General features: G+C 47.3%; 1 protein-coding gene across 1 annotated transcript; it reads right to left on the bottom strand.

The window, feature by feature from the left end:
- Window positions 1-10,311: 10,311 nt before the first annotated feature.
- On the bottom strand, window positions 10,312-17,941 carry KLHDC7A (kelch domain containing 7A). The gene has a single exon (XM_069947827.1). The coding sequence runs from the start codon at window positions 17,769-17,771 to the stop codon at window positions 15,585-15,587; it is 2,187 nt and encodes a 728-aa protein (XP_069803928.1). The 5' UTR covers window positions 17,772-17,941; the 3' UTR covers window positions 10,312-15,584.
- Window positions 17,942-20,132: the final 2,191 nt, after the last annotated feature.

Below are 20,132 nucleotides of genomic sequence, written 5' to 3'. Positions count from 1 at the left end.
ACTCCACACCGTGTCGGTCAGCGACCGCCAACCCCGCAAAGCGTGCACGTGCAGGGAAGGGAGGCCATGGAACGGCCCTGCAACCCCAATGTCACAGGACCAGACCCAAAAAGCCCCACCAAAACCCAGCCAGCACCACCAAAATTAGCAGGATATGCCTGTGCTCACATGTCTGGACCCTATGTCTTCCCCATTCTGTGAGAGCAGCAATGGTAAGTGTAATACCATATCCATACTTGTGTCGTTTGGGGGCAGCCTTCCCCGCCGGTGGTGCTGGCTGGGTTTTGGTGGGGCTTTTTGGGTCTGGTCCTGTGACATTGGGGTTGCAGGGCCGTTCCATGGCCTCCCTTCCCTGCACGTGCACGCTTTGCGGGGTTGGCGGTCGCTGACCGACACGGTGTGGAGTTAGCGTAGGGACCCGTGTGGACCAGAGGACCTGCGCGGTGGTACACGGGGCAATATGGCTTGATCAATTCATATACAGACACTCTGGTGTTGATTTTTAATATAGGCCTAGCGGCATTAGTGTCAGCCATAGATGGGATGTGCAGCCGTTCCATTCTCTCCAGTTCGTGGATAACTACTATAATACTGCTCCTATATACAGGAATATAACTACTATAATACTGCCCCCTATATACAGGGATATAACTACTATAATACTGCTCCTATATACAGGAATATACTACTATAATACTGCTCCTATATACAGGAATATAACTACTATAATACTGCTCTTATATACAGGAATATAACTACTATAATACTGCCCCTATATACAGGAATATAACTACTATAATACTGCCCCCTATATACAGGGATATAACTACTATAATACTGCTCCTATATACAGGAATATAACTACTATAATACTGCTCCTATATACAGGGATATAACTACTATAATACTGCCTCCTATATACAGGAATATAACTACTATAATACTGCTCCTATATACAGGGATATAACTACTATAATACTGCTCCTATATACAGAAATATAACTACTATAATACTGCTCCTATATACAGGGATATAACTACTATAATACTGCCCCTATATACAGGAATATAACTACTATAATACTGCTCCTATATACATGAATATAACTACTATAATACTGCTCCCTATATACAGGGATATAACTACTATAATACTGCCTCTATATACAGGGATATAACTGCTATAATACTACCCCTATATACAGGAATATAACTACTATAATACTGCTCTTATATACAGGAATATAACTACTATAATACTGCTCCTATATACAGGAATATAACTACTATAATACTGATCCTATATACAGGAATATACTACTATAATACTGCTCCTATATACAGGGATATAACTTCTATAATACTACCCCTACATACAGGAATATAACTACTATAATACTGCTCTTATATACAGGAATATAACTACTATAATACTGCTCCTATATACAGGAATATAACTACTATAATACTGATCCTATATACAGGAATATAACTACTATAATACTGCCCCCTATATACAGGGATATAACTACTATAATACTGCTCCTATATACAGGGATATAACTACTATAATACTGCCCCCTATATACAGGAATATAACTACTATAATACTGCTCCTATATACAGGGATATAACTACTATAATACTGCTCCTATATACAGGGATATAACTACTATAATACTGCCCCCTATATACAGGGATATAACTACTATAATACTGCCCCCTATATACAGGAATATAACTACTATAATACTGCTCCTATATACAGGAATATAACTACTATAATACTGCCTCCTATATACAAGAATATAACTACTATAATACTGCTCCTATATACAGGAATATAACTACTATAATACTGCTCCTATATACAGGAATATAACTACTATAATATTGCTCTTTGCTCCTTATTTGGTAAATATCGCCCATTTCCACCCTGGGATGTGATAGGATGTTGCACATACAGATGCCAGGGTTCTAGGGTATGATAGTACAATGTCCAGCACTCTGTATGACGGTCAGTGGCGGATTATAATATGGGCGGTTTGGGCAGCCGGCCGGGGCCCGAGGCTCCGGGGGGGCCCATGCCACGCCACCCACATTATAATCCGCCACTGAGTCTCTCTTGTAGTCCCCTGGCTGATGCACGGCTGCCGGGGGTGTCCCATCCTATCCCCGGCAGCACGCGCATCAGAGAGCTCCCCGTGCGCCTGTGGCTGTGACTTCCGGCGCACGGGGAGCTCTCTGATGCGCGTGCTGCCGGGGATAGGACGGGACACCCCCAGCAGCCGCGCATTAGAGGGGGACAGACCAGGAGGCGAGAGCTTCGGCGGGGGAACAGACGGCAGGTGAGTTGTGTTGTGTTTTTTGTTTTTTTGTGTGTTATCTGTGCTGCTGTGACCTCCCCTATAGATCAGCACCCTCCACTCCTGATATCCTCTGTGCTGCTGTGACCTCCCCTATAGATCAGCACTCTGCTCTCCTGACATCCTCTGTGCTGCTCGGACCTCTCCTATAGATCAGCACCCTCCTCTCCTGACATCCTCTGTGCTGCTCGGACCTCTCCTATAGATCAGCACCCTCTTCTCCTGACATCCTCTGTGCTGCTGTGACCTCCCCAATAGATCCGCACCCTCCTCTCCTGACATCCTCTGTGCTGCAGGAAACCAGGTGGCAATATGTTTATTGGGGGCAACAGCGGGTGAACAAGTGGCAATATGTTTATTGGGGGCAGCGGAGGCGGAGTGGACAATGATTAGTGGGGGTAGCAGCAAGGGACCAAACATTATGTTTATTGGGGACAGCGGGGGGGGGGGGGCAGTTGCGGATTATAATGTGGGCGGTTTGGGCGGATTGACCGTGGGGGGGGGGGGACAGCTCGGGGCCCAGGGTACATTTAATCCGCCACTGATGACGCTATATTGTGTAGTTTTGTACTTTACACACTTTATATGATGTTTGGAAGCTGCTGCTGTTTATAGTCCTGAGTGTTCTGGGCAGTGACCTGTGGAGCCTCTTGGAGTGGACAGGAAGTGGATCACATTTAAAGGGAAAGCCTCTGGGTTTTGCTGCTGATCTGGATCCCACATTAGTGGATATAAAGGGGTCTCCTCTCTGGAGATGGTCGGGATCTCCAGGTCTTGTTATGTCGTATTTTCTAGGTTACAGAACATTTACTACATTATTTACTAGACTGAATCCTCTCCAGGATGGGAAGTGACCTGCGCTCCACCTTGTTCTGCAAACACTGACATGAGCTGCGTGATCAGCTGATCAGCCTGCCGCTCCTCCTCTGTGCGAGTGCATAGTCCAAGGCTGAGGGAGTTCCGGTTATTACACACCTTCTGTGTCCTGAGGGTTCTGTGTCCTGAGGGTTCTGTGTCCTGAGGGTTCCGTGTCCTGAGGGTTCTGTGTCCTCAGTGTTCCGCGTCCTCAGTGTTCCGTGTCCTGAGGGTTCCGTGTCCTCAGTGTTCCGTGTCCTCAGTGTTCCGTGTCCTCAGTGTTCCGTGTCCTCAGTGTTTTGTGTCCTCAGTGTTTTGTGTCCTCAGTGTTTTGTGTCCTCAGTGTTCTGTGTCTTCAGTGTTCTGTGTCCTCAGTGTTCCGTGTCTTCAGTGTTCTGTGTCCTCAGTGTTCCGTGTTCTCAGTGTTCTGTGTCCTTTCTGTTCCGTGTCCTCAGTGTTCCGTCTCCTCAGTGTCCTCAGTGTTCCGTGTCCTAAGTGTTCCGCGTCCTCGGTGTTCTGTGTCCTCGGTGTTCTGTTTCCTCAGTATTCTGTGTCCTCTCTGTTCCATGTCCGTGTCGTCAGTGTTTTGTGTCCTCAGTGTTCCATGTCCTCAGTGTTCCGTGTCCTCAGTGTTCCGTGTCCTCAGTGTTCCGTGTCCTCAGTGTTCCGTGTCCTCCGTTTTCTGTGTCCTCAGTGTTCCGTGTCCTCAGTGTTCCCTGTCCTCAGTGTTCTGTGTCCTCAGTGTTCCGTGTCCTCAGTGTTCCATGTCCTCAGTGTTCCGTGTCCTCAGTTCCATGTCCTCAGTGTTCCGTGTCCTCAGTTCCATGTCCTCAGTGTTCCCTGTCCTCAGTGTTCCATGTCCTCAGTGTTCTGTGTCCTCAGTGTTCCGTGTCCTCAGTGTTCCCTGTCCTCAGTGTTCCATGTCCTCAGTGTTCCGTGTCCTCAGTGTTCCGTGTCCTTAGTGTTCCCTGTCCTCAGTGTTCCATGTCCTCAGTGTTCCGTGTCCTCAGTGTTCCGTGTCCTCAGTGTTCCGTGTCCTCAGTGTTCCGTGTCCTCAGTGTTCTGTGTCCTCAGTGTTCCGTGTCCTCAGTGTTCTGTGTCCTCAGTGTTCTGTGTCCTCAGTGTTCTATGTCCTCAGTGTTCTGTGTCCTCAGTGTTCCGTGTCCTCAGTGTTCTGTGTCCTCAGTGTTCTGTGTCCTCAGTGTTCTGTGTCCTCAGTGTTCCGTGTCCTCAGTGTTCTGTGTCCTCAGTGTTCTGTGTCCTCAGTGTTCTATGTCCTCAGTGTTCTGTGTCCTCAGTGTTCCGTGTCCTCAGTGTTCTGTGTCCTCAGTGTTCTGTGTCCTCAGTGTTCTGTGCAGGGCCGCTTTAACCAGAGGGCACATGGTGCACGTGCACCGGGCCCACTGGTTAAAGGGGCCCCCCCGAGCAGGCCGGCTGTTGCTATGTGCGACCAGTGCGGTCGCACAGGGCTCCGGCCACCAGCCTGTCAGGGGGGAGCGCCATGGATGGGTAATCTACTTACCCCTCCATGGCGCCCCCTGCAGGGCCCCCCGTCCGCCGCTGCCCCCGCCCGCCCGCTGCTGCTGCGGCGCTTCAGCGCTTCAGCAGCAGCGATACTGACAAAGAGAGAGCCATTGGCTCCCTCCCTGTCACTCACTCTTGTGGGCGCACTTCCTGCGGTCACAAGAGGCCGCACTCTCCCTCTAGCGCCCGACGTCACTGGAGCTTCGGCGCGAGGGTAAGGGGAGTGCAGCCTCTTGTGACCGCAGGAAGTGCGGCCACAGGAGGGAAGAGAAGAGGAACGCGTGGACCCAGGTGAGTAACAGTGTTTGTTTTTTTTCAATATTATATGGGAGGGGGAGCTATATACTATTGGGGAGCACAGGGGGCTATATACTATGGGGGGGGTGGCTATATACTATGGGGGAGCTATATACTATGGGAGGGGCGGCTATATACTATGGGGGAGCACAGGGGAGCTATATACTATGGGGGAGCACAGGGGAGCTATATACTATGGGGGAGCACAGGGGGCTATATACTATGGGGGAGCATAGGGGGCTATATACTATGGGGGAGCACAGGGGAGCTATATACTATGGGGGGGGCGGCTATATACTATTGGGGAGCACAGGGAAGCTATATACTATGGGGGGTTATATACTATTGGGGAGCACAGGGGAGCTATGTACTATGGGGGGGGCGGCTATATACTATGGGGGAGCACAGGAGAGCTATGTACTATGGGGGGGCGGCTATATACTATGGGGGAGCACAGGGGAGCTATGTACTATGGGGGGGGGCGGCTATATACTATGGGGGAGCACAGGGGAGCTATATACTATGGGGGAGCACAGGGGAGCTATATATTATGGGGGGTTATATACTATTGGGGAGCACAGTGGAGCTATGTACTATGGAGGGGCGGCTATATACTATGGGGGAGCACAGGGGAGCTATGTACTATGGGGGGCGGCTATATACTATGGTGGAGCACAGGGGAGCTTTATACTATGGGGAGCACAGGGGAGCTATATACTATGGGGGAGCACAGGGGCTATATACTATGGGGGAGCACAGGGGAGCTATGTACTATGGGGGGCGGCTATATACTATGGGGGAGCACAGGGGAGCTATATACTATGGGGGAGCACAGGGGAGCTTTATACTATGGGGGAGCACAGGGGAGCTATATACTATGGGGGAGCACAGGGGCTATATACTATGGGGGAGCACAGGGGGCTTTATACTATGGGGGAGCACAGGGGAGCTATATACTATGGGGGAGCACAGTGGGGCTATATACTATAGGGGAGCACAGGGGAGCTATATACTATTGGGGAGCACAGGGGAGCTATATACTATTGGGGAGCACAGGGGAGCTATATACTATTGGGGAGCACAGGGGGCTATATACTATTGGGGAGCACAGGGGGCTATATACTATGGGGGAGCACAGGGGAGCTATATACTATGGGGGAGCACAGGGGAGCTATATACTATTGGGGAGCACAGGGGAGCTATATACTATTGGGGAGCACAGGGGTCTATATACTATTGGGGAGCACAGGGGTCTATATACTATGGGGGAGAGCACAGTGGGGCTATATATTGGGGAGAGCACAGGGGGGCTATATACTGTTGGGGAGAGCACAGGGGGGCTATATACTATTGGGGAGAGTACAGGGGGGCTATATACTATTGGGGAGAGCACAGGGGGGCTATATACTATTGGGGAGAGCACATGGGGGGCTATATACTATTGGGGGAGAGCACAGGGGGGCTATATACTAATGGGGGAATGCACAGGAGGGCTGTATATAACTGGAGGAGCACATGAGGGGCTATATACTAATGGGGGAGCGCACAGGAGGGCTGTATATAACTGGAGGAGCACATGAGGGGCTATATACTACAGGGACACCTTAAAACTATGGAGGCACAGAGGGGTGTAACTATGTAGGGGCACGGAGGGGTGTAACTACTATATAGGGGTACAGGGGACCTAACTACTGTATGTGTTGGAGCCTAAAATATTTGTCTGGCAGATTCTGGAGAGAAGATTCACAGCCAGGAGAAGACTTCAAGGTGGCCCACGCTGGATGAAGAGAAAAAGAAAAGGTGACAGACTCTGATCGGAGAAGACGCCCCCGGTGAGTCACTGGATGTAACTGCACTCTGTTATAGGGTTGTAGTGTTAGGGGTCATGATGTGGCGGTATTATGTAATGGTATCATTGGCGATATCTTTGTTTTGTTCAGTGCAGTTTTCATGTAATATGTAATCACTGTATGGTGGAAATAGTGTTATAAGGTAACTACTGTATGTATTGGGGCTCTTACTACAGTGTGGGGGCAAATTCAGTACATTATACAATGTGCAGAAAGGTAAGGGGGGGCCCACTCTTGAGGGCTGTGCACTGGGCTCACCAATGTATTAAAACGGCCCTGGTTCTGTGTCCTCAGTGTTCCGTGTCCTCAGTGTTCCGTGTCCTCAGTGTTCCGTGTCCTCAGTGTTCCGTGTCCTCAGTGTTCCGTGTCCTCAATGTTCTGTGTCCTCAGTGTTCCGTGTCCTCAGTGTTCCGTGTCCTCAATGTTCCGTGTCCTCAGTGTTCCGTGTCCTCAGTGTTCCGTGTCCTCAGTGTTCCGTGTGCTCAGTGTTCCGTGTCCTCAGTGTTCCGTGTCCTCAGTGTTCCGTGTCCTCAGTGTTCCGTGTCCTCAGTGTTCCGTGTGCTCAGTGTTCTGTGTCCTCAGTGTTCCGTGTCCTCAGTGTTCCGTGTCCTCAGTGTTCCGTGTCCTCAGTGTTCCGTGTCCTCAGTGTTCCGTGTGCTCAGTGTTCTGTGTCCTCAGTGTTTGTGTCCTCAGTGTTCCGTGTCCTCAGTGTTCCGTGTCCTCAGTGTTCCGTGTCCTCAGTGTTCTGTGTCCTCAGTGTTCCGTGTCCTCAGTGTTCTGTGTCGGTGTGACCCACAATCCATCCATGTGTATGTGTTCTACCACCTCTCTGTTGCATCTAGGTAATTGTCGCCTGCAGAGCTAGCAATCTAATTTACTGTATGGCCTCATTCACACAATCTCAACTGAAAGCCGGAGGTTTCTAGGATGTCTAATTTGTGGTAAAACCCGGTATTACTTTGGTCCGTCCTGGTTACGGCAATGAAGGCGTCTTCTATCTGACCTCCATATTTCCCTTATCTGTGACCTCAGTTACCTGTCACCTTATCAGCGAGCAGTAAAGATAAGGTCACATGTATAGTGATATTTACCAGCATTCATTGTTGGTATATAGCTCCCCGCAGTCATAGGCCGGGTTCACACACAGTATGACACCGGCTGTTCTCTGACACGGCCTTCTCACATAACGGCCGGTGTAAATGAAGTTCTTCGGATAAACTTCATTTCTTCAGAATTGGGATGCGCATGCCAATTATCCATAGCACACAGTGTGCAGCCGAAGCCGCACTTTACATTGTCTGATCTGTCAGTTCTGTGCGGCCGCTATTCAATGAATCAAAGGAATCCCAGTCGGAGTATATACAGAGTGTATATTGCGTGTATACACTGGGATGCCAATGCAATCAATGCAATGTATATTTTCATTTAATATATGTCCCTGTATATAAGGATTGCTGCAGTATTAGTGGACGTCAGCTGCCGTACCTGAAGGCTACGTCTCCCTCTGTTCCTCTATATGGAGCTCTCTTTATCTGTATATGATATAACTCCTCTATTCTGAGGCCTTCAGGTCTTTATATCCTCATGATGTCCCACTAGGCCGGGAGAATTGGTGCCAATTGGTATTTTGTAACATTTCCATCTTCTGTTCAGTAGAAGTGATGGCGTCGAGCGTGCATTGTCTCCCCCATACTGCCTACATGGGTCCGTACAGCAACGTCCTCAATAAGCTCTGGTCTCCTGCTCTGATAAATATTTCTCTCATTAATGCAGAAGTTTGTTTCCCAGAGCTGCTCTTCTTATGGATCGGGCAGTGGCAACTATAGTCAGCCATGGTGGAGTCTCCCACCTGTATATAGATAGATAGCAGACAGCTGCCTCCTGTTGGTTACGCACATACAATGCTAAACCCATCATCTCAGCCCTTCTGTGTCTGGATTATTACCCAAATGGATTACACTGTTATACTAAGGTAGTAGCCACATGCCAGTGCTAGAAGTATTTATAGTTCCCCCTTCCTGTTCCCCCCAAGTTGTGATAGTTTCCCCCTCTTGTGCCCCATGTAGTGATAGTTCCCCCTCCTGTGCCCCAAGTAGTGGTTATCCCTACTTCTGTGTGTCTGTGTCCCAGGTAGTGACAGTTCCCCCCTTCTTTGCCCCAAGTAGTTATAATCCCTCCTCCTGTGTCCCAAGTAGTGATAGTTCCCCATCCTGTGCCCCAAGTAGCGATAGTTCCCCCCTCCTGTGCCAGAAGTAGTGACAGCATAATCTTCAATACTATAGATATGGAGGTAAAAAGAACTCTCACCATCACGCTGTCATCATGGATCCAATGGATTTCCAGCATGCACCGATGAAGACCGGGCAAATAATACTCATAATGTCCAACTTGACATCACTTTTCCACTTTATTCGGTCATGAATGCATCATATAACATAGCGCACAGGTACGTCTGAAGTTTTGGAGGAAATGACTCCTCCTTCCTCATGCCAGAGGTAGTGGCAGTTCCCCCCTCCTGTGCCCCTAAGTAGTGATAGTTCCCCCCTCCTTTGCCCCCAGGTTTAATAAACCTTTGTTTCACGTTCACTGAACTAGAGTTCCGTAAAGTATTTATTGGACTTGGTAGATGTAAAGATAGATAGATAGATAGATAGGAGATAGATAGATAGATAGATAGGTGATAAATAGGAGATAGATAGATAGATAGATAGATAGATAGATAGATAGATAGATAGATAGATAGGAGATAGATAGATAGATAGATAGATAGATAGATAGATAGATAGATAGATTAGGAGATAGATGATAGATAGGAGATAGATAGATAGATAGGAGATAGGAGATAGATAGATAGATAGATAGATAGATAGATAGATAGATAGATAGATAGATAGATAGGAGATAGATAGATAGGAGATAGATAGATAGATAGATAGATAGATAGATAGATAGGAGATAGATAGATAGATAGATAGATAGATAGATAGATAGATAGATTAGGAGATAGATAGATAGGAGATAGATAGATAGATAGATAGATAGATAGATAGATAGATAGATTAGGAGATAGATAGATAGATAGATAGATAGATAGGAGATAGATAGATAAATAGATAGATAGACAGATAGATAGATAGATAGATAGATAGGAGATAGATAGATAGATAGGAGATAGATAGATAGATAGATAGATAGATAGATAGATAGATAGGAGATAGATAGATAGATAGATAGATAGATAGATAGGAGATAGATAGGAGATAGATAGGAGATAGATAGATAGATAGATAGATAGATAGGAGATAGATAGGAGATAGATAATATATGTAGACACATGTGATATAAGACGCAGCTCAGAAAGAAACTTTGTATAAATCATTGGGATGTGATATAAAATATAGGAAACACTGCGACTCCGATGAGTTTGACAAATATCTTTATTTCTATAATTCATAAGAAAATAAAGCTTCTCTGGTATCTACAATAATTTAAAGTGGTTGCTGATTGTCAGAATTTCTGTGGAATCTGCATTTGCATATAGTAAAAGCCGAGTGATTTATATCTGATTAACTGCGCCGCTTATGAATCTTCTCTACACTTATAATTTGCAGACTTAGTCGCGGCTTTTGAAGAGATCAGCATTATATCCGGAGCGGAGCGGATCCTTCTGGTTGTGCTGAGGCTGCGCTCATCCTATGATTACTGAGGCTGCGTCTCCTCTCTGGTTGGGATTAGTGATGTTACCATGCTGGCTCTGTAATGTTATTGTGCAGGCTCTGTGATGTCATTGCACAGGCTCTGTGATGTTATTGTGCAGGCTCTGTGATGTCATCGTGCAGGCTCTGTGATGTTATTGTGCAGGCTCTGTGATGTCATCGTGCAGGCTCTGTAATGTTATTGTGCAGGCTCTGTGATGTCATCGTGCAGGCTCTGATGTCATCGTGCAGGCTCTGTGATGTCATCATGCAGGCTCTGTGATGTCATCGTGCAGGCTCTGTAATGTTATTGTGCAGGCTCTGTGATGTCATTGCACAGGCTCTGTGATGTTATTGTGCAGGCTCTGTGATGTCATTGCACAGGCTCTGTAATGTTATTGTGCAGGCTCTGTGATGTCATCGTGCAGGCTCTGTGATGTCATCGTGCAGGCTCTGTAATGTTATTGTGCAGGCTCTGTGATGTCATTGCACAGGCTCTGTAATGTTATTGTTCAGGCTCTGTGATGTCATCGTGCAGGCTCTGTAATGTTATTGTTCAGGCTCTGTGATGTCATCGTGCAGGCTCTGTAATGTTATTGTGCAGGCTCTGTAATGTTATTGTGCAGGCTCTGTGATGTTATCATGCAGGCTCTGTAATGTCATTATACATGCTCTGTAATGTTACTGTGCAGGCTCTGTGATGCCATCATGCAGGCTCTGTAATGTTATTGTGCAGGCTCTGTGATGTCATCGTGCAGGCTCTGTGATGTCATTGTGCAGGCGCTGTGATGTCATTGTGCAGGCTCTGTGATGTCATTGTGCAGGCTCTGTGATGTCATTGTGCAGGCTCTGTAATGTTATTGTGCAGGCTCTGTGATGTCATCATGCAGGCTCTGTAATGTTATTGTGCAGGCTCTGTAATGTTATTGTGCAGGCTCTGTGATGTCATTGTGCAGGCTCTGTGATTTCATTGTGCAGGCTCTGTGATGTCATCGTGCAAGCTCTGTGATGTCATCATGCAGGCTCTGTAATGTTATTGTGCAGGCTCTGTGATGTCATTGCACAGGCTCTGTAATGTTATTGTTCAGGCTCTGTGAAGTCATCGTGCAGGCTCTGTAATGTTATTGTGCAGGCTCTGTGATGTCATTGCACAGGCTCTGTAATGTTATTGTTCAGGCTCTGTGATGTCATCGTGCAGGCTCTGTAATGTTACTGTGCAGGCTCTGTGATGCCATCATGCAGGCTCTGTAATGTTATTGTGCAGGCTCTGTAATGTTATTGTGCAGGCTCTGTGATGTCATTGTGCAGGCGCTGTGATGTCATTGTGCAGGCTCTGTGATGTCATTGTGCAGGCTCTGTGATGTCATCGTGCAGGCTCTGTGATGTCATCGTGCAGGCTCTGTAATGTTATTGTGCAGGCTCTGTGATGTCATCATGCAGGCTCTGTGATGTCATCGTGCAGGCTCTGTAATGTTATTGTGCAGGCTCTGTGATGTCATTGTGCAGGCTCTGTGATTTCATTGTGCAGGCTCTGTGATGTCATCGTGCAGGCTCTGTAATGTTACTGTGCAGGCTCTGTAATGTTACTGTGCAGGCTCTGTGATGTCATCGTGCAGGCTCTGTGATGTCATCGTGCAGGCTCTGCGATGACACCTAATATCAGCCTGCTGCTGGGAATTGTAGTTCTGCATTGTCTCCCCACCACGATTCCCTATAGATCATCCAGTATGAATATAACACAGTAATAAGCTGTGAGCCCAGAACAGGATGGATGAGGCCTCGGTTTAGGAGCAATGCATTGTGGTTCCTGTCAGTCTGAATTGTTCCCAGACTGGGGGATACTGACCTGTGTGACAGGCTCCATATAGTGCGGCTGCCTCCCTTACCTCCGCCTCATCTGTCTCCCCTTATCCTCCTCCTCCTCCTCCTTATATCACCCCCATAGTCAGAATCCTCCACCAGTACAGTGGTCCCTCAACATACGATATTAACTGGTTCCAGGACGACCATTGTATGTTGAAACCAAAATTCTATGGAAAACTGTCTGAGGTACAAAGCAGCACAGGAGATGTAGTATCACACTATACAACCAGTGCCGGCTCTTCACTAATACTGGGGATTTACCGGTTTCATTGATTGATCATCTAGTTATTTACATGTGCCGCAGATCCTGACTGCCTGTAGCATTGTATGTTGTATGTTTTATGTTGTATGTTGAGTCTGGTCTCAAGTTACGATGGTCCAGAAAGGAACAGTGTATGTTAAAAATATTGTATCTTGATGACATTGTAAGTGGAGGGATCAGTGTATTACATCTGGAGGGTGTCAGCATGTGCGGGAATGGGACAGAAGTGGCTGATAACAGGGAGCAATAGATGGCTATTCTATGGCTGAGATTAGAGGATTGTAGCCCCCACTTTCTTTGTCCAGTCGGTGTCCCCCATGTGCCGCACCCCAGTATAATGCGGTGCCTGCTTGGTGGCTTCTCTCTGGGGGGGAGGGGGGATGGCGGTCACGGCCTCAGGCGGCAGGGAAAGTCTGCTGTAAATAGATGGAGCAGAGATTCCCTTACACATCTCCAGCTCATGTGTCTCCTACCCCTAATACAGCTAAGAATACGCCTCCCCGGTCACTGATCATGAGCACAGGATCCTGGTGACCCTGGGGCTCCCAGACAGATGACCCTGGTGCTCCCAGACAGAGGACCCTGGGGCCCCCAGACTGAGGACCCTGGTGCTCCCAGACAGATGACCCTGGGGCTCCCAGACAGATGACCCTGGTGCTCCCATACAGATGACCCTGGTGCTCCCATACAGATGACCCTGGTGCTCCCATACAGATGACCCTGGTGCTCCCAGACAGATGACCCTGGTGCTCCCATACAGAGGACCCTGGGGCTCCCAGACAGAGGACCCTGGGGCCCCCAGACAGAGGACCCTGGGGCTCCCAGACAGATGACCCTGGTGCTCCCATACAGATGACCCTGGTGCTCCCATACAGATGACCCTGGTGCTCCCATACAGATGACCCTGGGGCTCCCAGACAGATGACCCTGTAGGGGTGAGATCTCTGTCGTGACAGAGTGTAGTGATGAGATCCCTGTCCTGACATACTGTAATGGTGAGATCCCTGTTGTGACATAGTGTAGTGATGAGATCCCTGTTGTGACATAGTGTAGTGATGAGATCCCTGTCCTGACATACTGTAATGGTGAGATCCCTGTCGTGACATAGTGTAGTGGTGAGATCCCTGTCGTGACATAGTATAGTGGTGAGATCCCTGACGTGACATAGTGTAATGGTGAGATCCCTGTCGTGACATAGTGTAGTGGTGAGATCCCTGTCGTGACATAGTGTAGTGGTGAGATCCCTGTTGTGACATAGTGTAGTGATGAGATCCCTGACGTGACATAGTTTAGTGATGAGATCCCTGACGTGACATAGTTTAGTGATGAGATCCCTGACGTGACATAGTTTAGTGATGAGATCCCTGTTGTGACATAGTATAGTGGTGAGATCCCTGTCGTGACATAGTTTAGTGATGAGATCCCTGTCGTGACATAATATAGTGGTGAGATCCCTGACATGACATAGTCTAGAGGTGAGATCCCTGTTGTGACATAGTGTAGAGGTGAGATCCCTGACGTGACATAGTTTAGTGATGAGATCCCTGACGTGACATAGTTTAGTGATGAGATCCCTGACGTGACATAGTTTAGTGATGAGATCCCTGACGTGACATAGTATAGTGGTGAGATCCCTGTCGTGACATAGTATAGTGGTGAGATCCCTGTTGTGACATAGTGTAGGGGTGAGATCCCTGTCGTGACATAGTGTAGAGGTGAGATCCCTGACGTGACATAGTGTAGAGGTGAGATCCCTGTTTTGACATACTGTAATGGTGAGATCCCTGTTGTGACATAGTGTAGGGGTGAGATCCCTGTCGTTTACATAAGATGCATTGGGGCAAGAAAAAGATTGGTTGTAAAGGATAAAACCCTTTCTGTTGTCGCATCAATCTCCATAGAGTCAGAACCTCTGCGCTATAAGAAAACCTGAGCATTGTCCCTTTAAGACCGTCCCAGCCTCCACATTGCTGGCAGTGCTCTATGTGTGCACACCATTTACATAGCAAATACTCCTAATCTGTGTTTGCATATGACGTGGAGGGTCAGGATGTGTCCTGCTGTCAGATAATGACACTTACAGTGGCTTCATGTTAACCCTATGCTGACTTTTAGGGTATGTTCACATGCGGCAGATTTGTGTGGTCGTCCCGGCTATCCATGTGCTAACCATGAAAACAACCCGACCCTATCTGCATGAATGGCTGAGAATTTCAGCAACAAATCTGCCGCTTATGAATTTACCCTTCAGGTTTGGCTTGTCCTCTGGGGACAATGACATGGATGACATGCTATACATTACACTGTATATATACATATAGACTGTGGGGTATATAGCATTACACAGGATCATATAGTGATCAGATACACTTGTAGTGCTCATCTCTTCATCATCTATTGGGTTAACGTTGACTTTGCACCACAGACATAAAATATGCATTTTCCCCCCAAAATCAGAAAAAAAGGTTCCCATGTTGGAGAGTTCGTCTGTGAGTTACTGCACATTGTAAGGTAATTACTGGGAATGTTGGTGTTTTTACCTGCTAGGCTGCTGGATTTATCGCTCTCATCCTGTCTTTATGAATACAGAATAAATGTATTTAGGGAAGAAAGAAAGAAAAAAAACTTTCCGTCTTGCAGAATAGACTTTAGTGCAATGCGATGAACTTGCTGGAAGCTGCAGTTTATGTCGGTGCATTTATCAAGAGAATTGCAGTTGTAGACAATGAATAATTAACACGTTCCTGCTTTTATGTCCTGTACGTGGATTTTACCGGTGTCAAGATCAGACTCTGAACACGTTTCCATTGGATTTTTCTTTACGTTTGGGTATCCATAAAAGAGAAATAATTAAACAGCTTTATTGGCCGGTTCACGGAATGCCCTTGACTGGCAGAACAAGGACAAGCGGGTAGAGAATGCCCTTTGGCGAGGGCACAGTCTGTAGATCGACCTCCATGAACCTGGGAGACACTTCATCCGCCAGCAAACGCAGGTGGAAGTTCCTGCTAATGCAGTAGATGCTGTTATCGATAACCACGCACTGGAAGGGCGATGGATAGGGCATGGCATAGGTGGCACATTCATACCAGATCCTGGCTCGGATGTTGCAGCGATGGACGCTTATGCCCATGTTTCGGTTTAGGTCAAACCGATAGAGAAAGTTGTTGGCGGCTATTATCTCTGTTGTCCTGTCTTTGCTGCCGCTGATAAGACTGTTCTTCCAAATTTTCTCTCGAAGGTTGTATCTTAGCAGCATGTATCGAATAGTTCCACCCGTGACATAGATCTCTTCATCACATGCAGTCGCCATATGGGCAACCGCAAAGGTGTCGTTTGGAAGAGGCGCTATGTAGCTCCACCGGTTTAGTCGTGGGTCATATTTTTCAACAGTGTGAAGGCATTCCCCCCCAATGGCATAAAGGCAACCATCAAGTGCTACCAGTTTGCAGTGAGGTCTTGCTTCTTTGAGTGGAGCCACTTCCTTCCAGCTGTCTGTCAAGGGGTTGTAGCAGATGACACGTTTGGATGGTTTCATTTGCCTGTCAAGGCCATCAGATCCCAGTACAATGAATAAGTAGTTGAACAGAGTTGCCATTGAGCAGCCGCGGCTGACGGCTTCATTGGGGATGTGGGATAATCCATGCCACTGGTCATTGTCGGTGTCATAGTAACTTAAGTTGCTCTTGTTTTCAGAGGCACTGGTGGCCTGAGTGTCAATGTCTGCCACAACCACAAAACGCCTTCCCTTCATCCTACCTTCCAGGATTAAGTCTCTCTCGGTGGCGTTGAGTCGCCCATAGATTGTAGGGTTCTGTAGGATGTGTAAGTAGTCGTCGCTCATAGTTTTGTAGGCTGCTGCTATAAGGCCATCATGGTTGTTTTTCTTTGCCAAACACAAAATGTCATAACAGTTTTCCAAACTGAGATGAACATCAAGAGAAGCCTCTTCATGGTCAGCAATGCGGTAGCTGTTTGGTCCAGATTGTACAACTCCAGCACCATCCTGATCCTGCTGCTTGGAGAGTGATGGGGATGCGTTGACAGAAGAAACAATAGTCGATTGGATTCCTTGAGTAGCTGTGTTCTCTTCTTTGCTTTCCTTCTCTCGATGATCTTTCATCACATTCTGTCCCTGGGATTCGCCAATTTCTTCCTGTGTTTTACCTTTTATCCCATCATTACCACTTGGTTCCTGTTGAGCATTGATGTCTACGTCCTCTCTTTCAGTAGACGGTGGTAAATCCATAAGAGGTGTCTGAGCTCCATGAACACCAGTATCAAAGTGAAGGTCAGCTTCATCTGTGACTGACAGAGAACTGGATTCCACCATCTTCTCTGGTAGGCCCCCAACTGTGAGCGTCTGTATTGGGCCACCATTGGTAATGATATCTTCCTGCATTTGTGTTGCGATAACCTGGTGACATTTTTCTTCTGCTTGGTTTCTGTGACGCGGGGGCAAGTCTTTAGAATCCTGTCCTGTGGACCCATTTGCCAGCAGTGACTTTTCTTGCATTTCTCCACCTTCTGGATCCTGCCTGCAGTCCTGGGTCTGTGTTTTGTGGATGGTTTCCTTGCATTGGTCTGTTTGGCCATCGGTACCTTCTTTAAGCTGACGTTGGCTTTGCAGGGGATCATCCTTCCTGAGCCATTGCTCTGCATCTTCACTTTTTAGACCACTTTGATCTTTGCAGGTGACCTCATCAGATTGTAATCCCTCCTGAGCCTGGTGTAGGGTGACACGTTCGGCAGCAAAGTTCTTGTTCCCGAGATCTGTGACCGAGCTGTTCTGCAGGTTCTTGTGTACACACCTGAATCTCAGATTTCCAGTTTCATCACCTATGTAATCCCGTAGAGGGGTTTCCACAGTGGCGGTGCTCTTCTCTGTGCCACAGCCCAGGTCATGCTTGCCAGTTGGCTCGGTGCTCTCAAGCTTTCGTAACTTATAGAATCTATAGGCGAGTGCCAAAATAAATACGGCAGTAGCTGAGAGAGCTACTTTCCCTATCAGCTGCATGTCCGACTGACCGAGTGTGCTCTCCCACACGGTGTTAATCATTATTCTATATCCAGTGGAGGCCAAGAATGTCAGGAATCCATGCAATTACCTTTGCTGTTGAAAACCAGTTGGGTCTGCTCTAGAGAAGAGTCCTCTGTTTCCCCTTGCTACCTTGTATCTAGGGACAAGTGAGTTTTCGAGAACCCGGAATCCTGCACCACTGGCTGGGCAGGACCGCACCACCGTCTGCTCTACACGGCTTTGCATATTTAAGCAGAATAGGAAGGGCAGGACACCAAACACCCGTGGAAACAATATAACACTGGGCTACTGTTTGCTAAGTCAATACAACTTCTGCATTTCCCTGTACTAAATACTGTACATTCATATTACATGTCAGCGCCTGGAGTGACCAGATTCCCTGCATGGAGCATGCTTACCTACATGCACCCTTGCTGCAATAAACTCAGCCAATCTAGAATAACTCTAGAATTACGGTGGAACCATCTGTACTGCAGGGTATGCACCCTACAACCTCTCAGATACCTCATAGACTGAGGGTCCTATAAGACAAAGTGATTTGCCGATAATTAATGATCTCAAACGATCGCTTTGGTGAACGACCTGAAATCGCAGGTTAACGCATGTTTACAACTGCAGCTAAACATCTGACCAAGGCTCTGTGGACCACATGCGATTAGTGTTCAGTGAACCTGTCAAAATGTTTGTGTTCGGCAACAGGAAAACATGGATACAGCCATAGGCCACAGGCTATATCCATGTGATTACAGCTACATCCAGCGACCACCAGGGACATCTTCTCTGATTGGAGTCAATTTCCCTCTTCATTTTCTTGCAAGACCACCATGATACCTACTTCCAGCCATGACTTGTCTCTACAATATGTGCCACCCTGATGTCTTTGGCTCCTCACTTTTCTAGTGCTTCCATGCCTAATCGCACCATGCCTTGCCTCCCCGCTGTACATGCCCCCCCCCCATTCTTGCCTCCCGCTGTACATGCCCCCCCCATTCTTGCCTCCCCGCTGTACATGCCCCCCCATTCTTGCCTGCCCCTTGTACTTACCCCCACCCCCCTTGTATAGTAATGGTGCCCCTAAAAACCAAAGTTCCCCCTTAGTACCCCCTCATAGTAATATGCCTCCACACAGTAGGGGCCCTATTACACGGGACGATTATCGCGCAAATTTAAGTGATAATCGTTCTGTGTAATTGCAGGCAACGATCGAAAAATCGTTCGTATGTTGTTGAACGTTGATTTAGAGCTGATCCTAAAATTATTGTTCGCTGTAATTCCACACTCGTTCGCTCAAGTTCCGCATTTTTTCACCAAGCGTTCAGTGTAATTGCAAATTGTTCGTTGTTTTGCTGTAATCAGAAGGAATAAACGATCATAGTAACGATCATAACTAATGACCATCGTTCTGTGTAATATGGTTAACGATTTCAGGTTAACAATAAACAATCTCATTTGCGATCGTTTATCGTTAGACGGTAATCGTTAAAAATGGCTCCACGTAATAGGACCCTAATAGCACTCTCTTCCTCACATTTATAGTGTGCGCTTTCTGCTATTAAACAAACGCAATGTTTGTGCCCCCATAGTTTGTGCCCCCATAGTGTCTCCATATAGGAAAGTTGCCCTGGAATCAAACGCTCATGCAAACCACCTCCATGATGGGTGGAGCAGTTCAGTTTGGGTCTTTTCTCCCCTATGGTCTGCACTGCAAACGGCCAGACGTGCGCCCTCAGTGACATCGCTGCATCGCACCTTCCTGGTCAGGTCACAAAACTGTGTGATGCTGTAGGGAGTCAATGGCTCCCCGCTCTGCCATAGTATTTAACTATATTTGCACCCTGAGGACATGGATAAAGTTGAAGTGTCTGAGTGGGTGAGCCTGCCCGCTGCTATGGTAATGTGTGGGGTGTGGAACTTCTTTGGCTGGGTTCACAATCTTTTTTCATCTGTTTCATGCAAAAAAAAACAGATGAAAAAAATAGATGGATTTGTGTGCATCCGTTTTTCCTTTGACTTCCATTATAAATTCGGGATCAAAAACGCATTAAAATGCATTTGTTTGGGTTTTTTTTTAGCATACACATTTGTTTGGTTTACCATGCACACACATACTCACCCGCCTTGCAGTGCTGCCCTCCTCCAGTGTGTGTCTCCTCTCCCTGCTCTTCAACGGGAGGAAGCGACCTCTAGTGGCCAGAGGCAGAATGCTGCCTGCGGACATAAGAGTTATTAGCAGACCGGGGATCCAATGGCTCCTTGCTCTGCCAATAACAGCTCTGCAATATTTAACTGTGAGAGCTCCCTATAAACGCTAACATTTAAAGAGCCAGGGGCAGCACCTCATGGCCAAGTGGGCCCGGGTTCACCAGGTGCTGCTGCTGG

This window comes from Dendropsophus ebraccatus, chromosome 12, assembly GCF_027789765.1.
Source record: "Dendropsophus ebraccatus isolate aDenEbr1 chromosome 12, aDenEbr1.pat, whole genome shotgun sequence".
NCBI lineage: Eukaryota > Metazoa > Chordata > Amphibia > Anura > Hylidae > Dendropsophus > Dendropsophus ebraccatus.
Note: the sequence above shows the minus strand (reverse complement) of the source record. Positions and strands in the feature narration are given on the sequence as shown.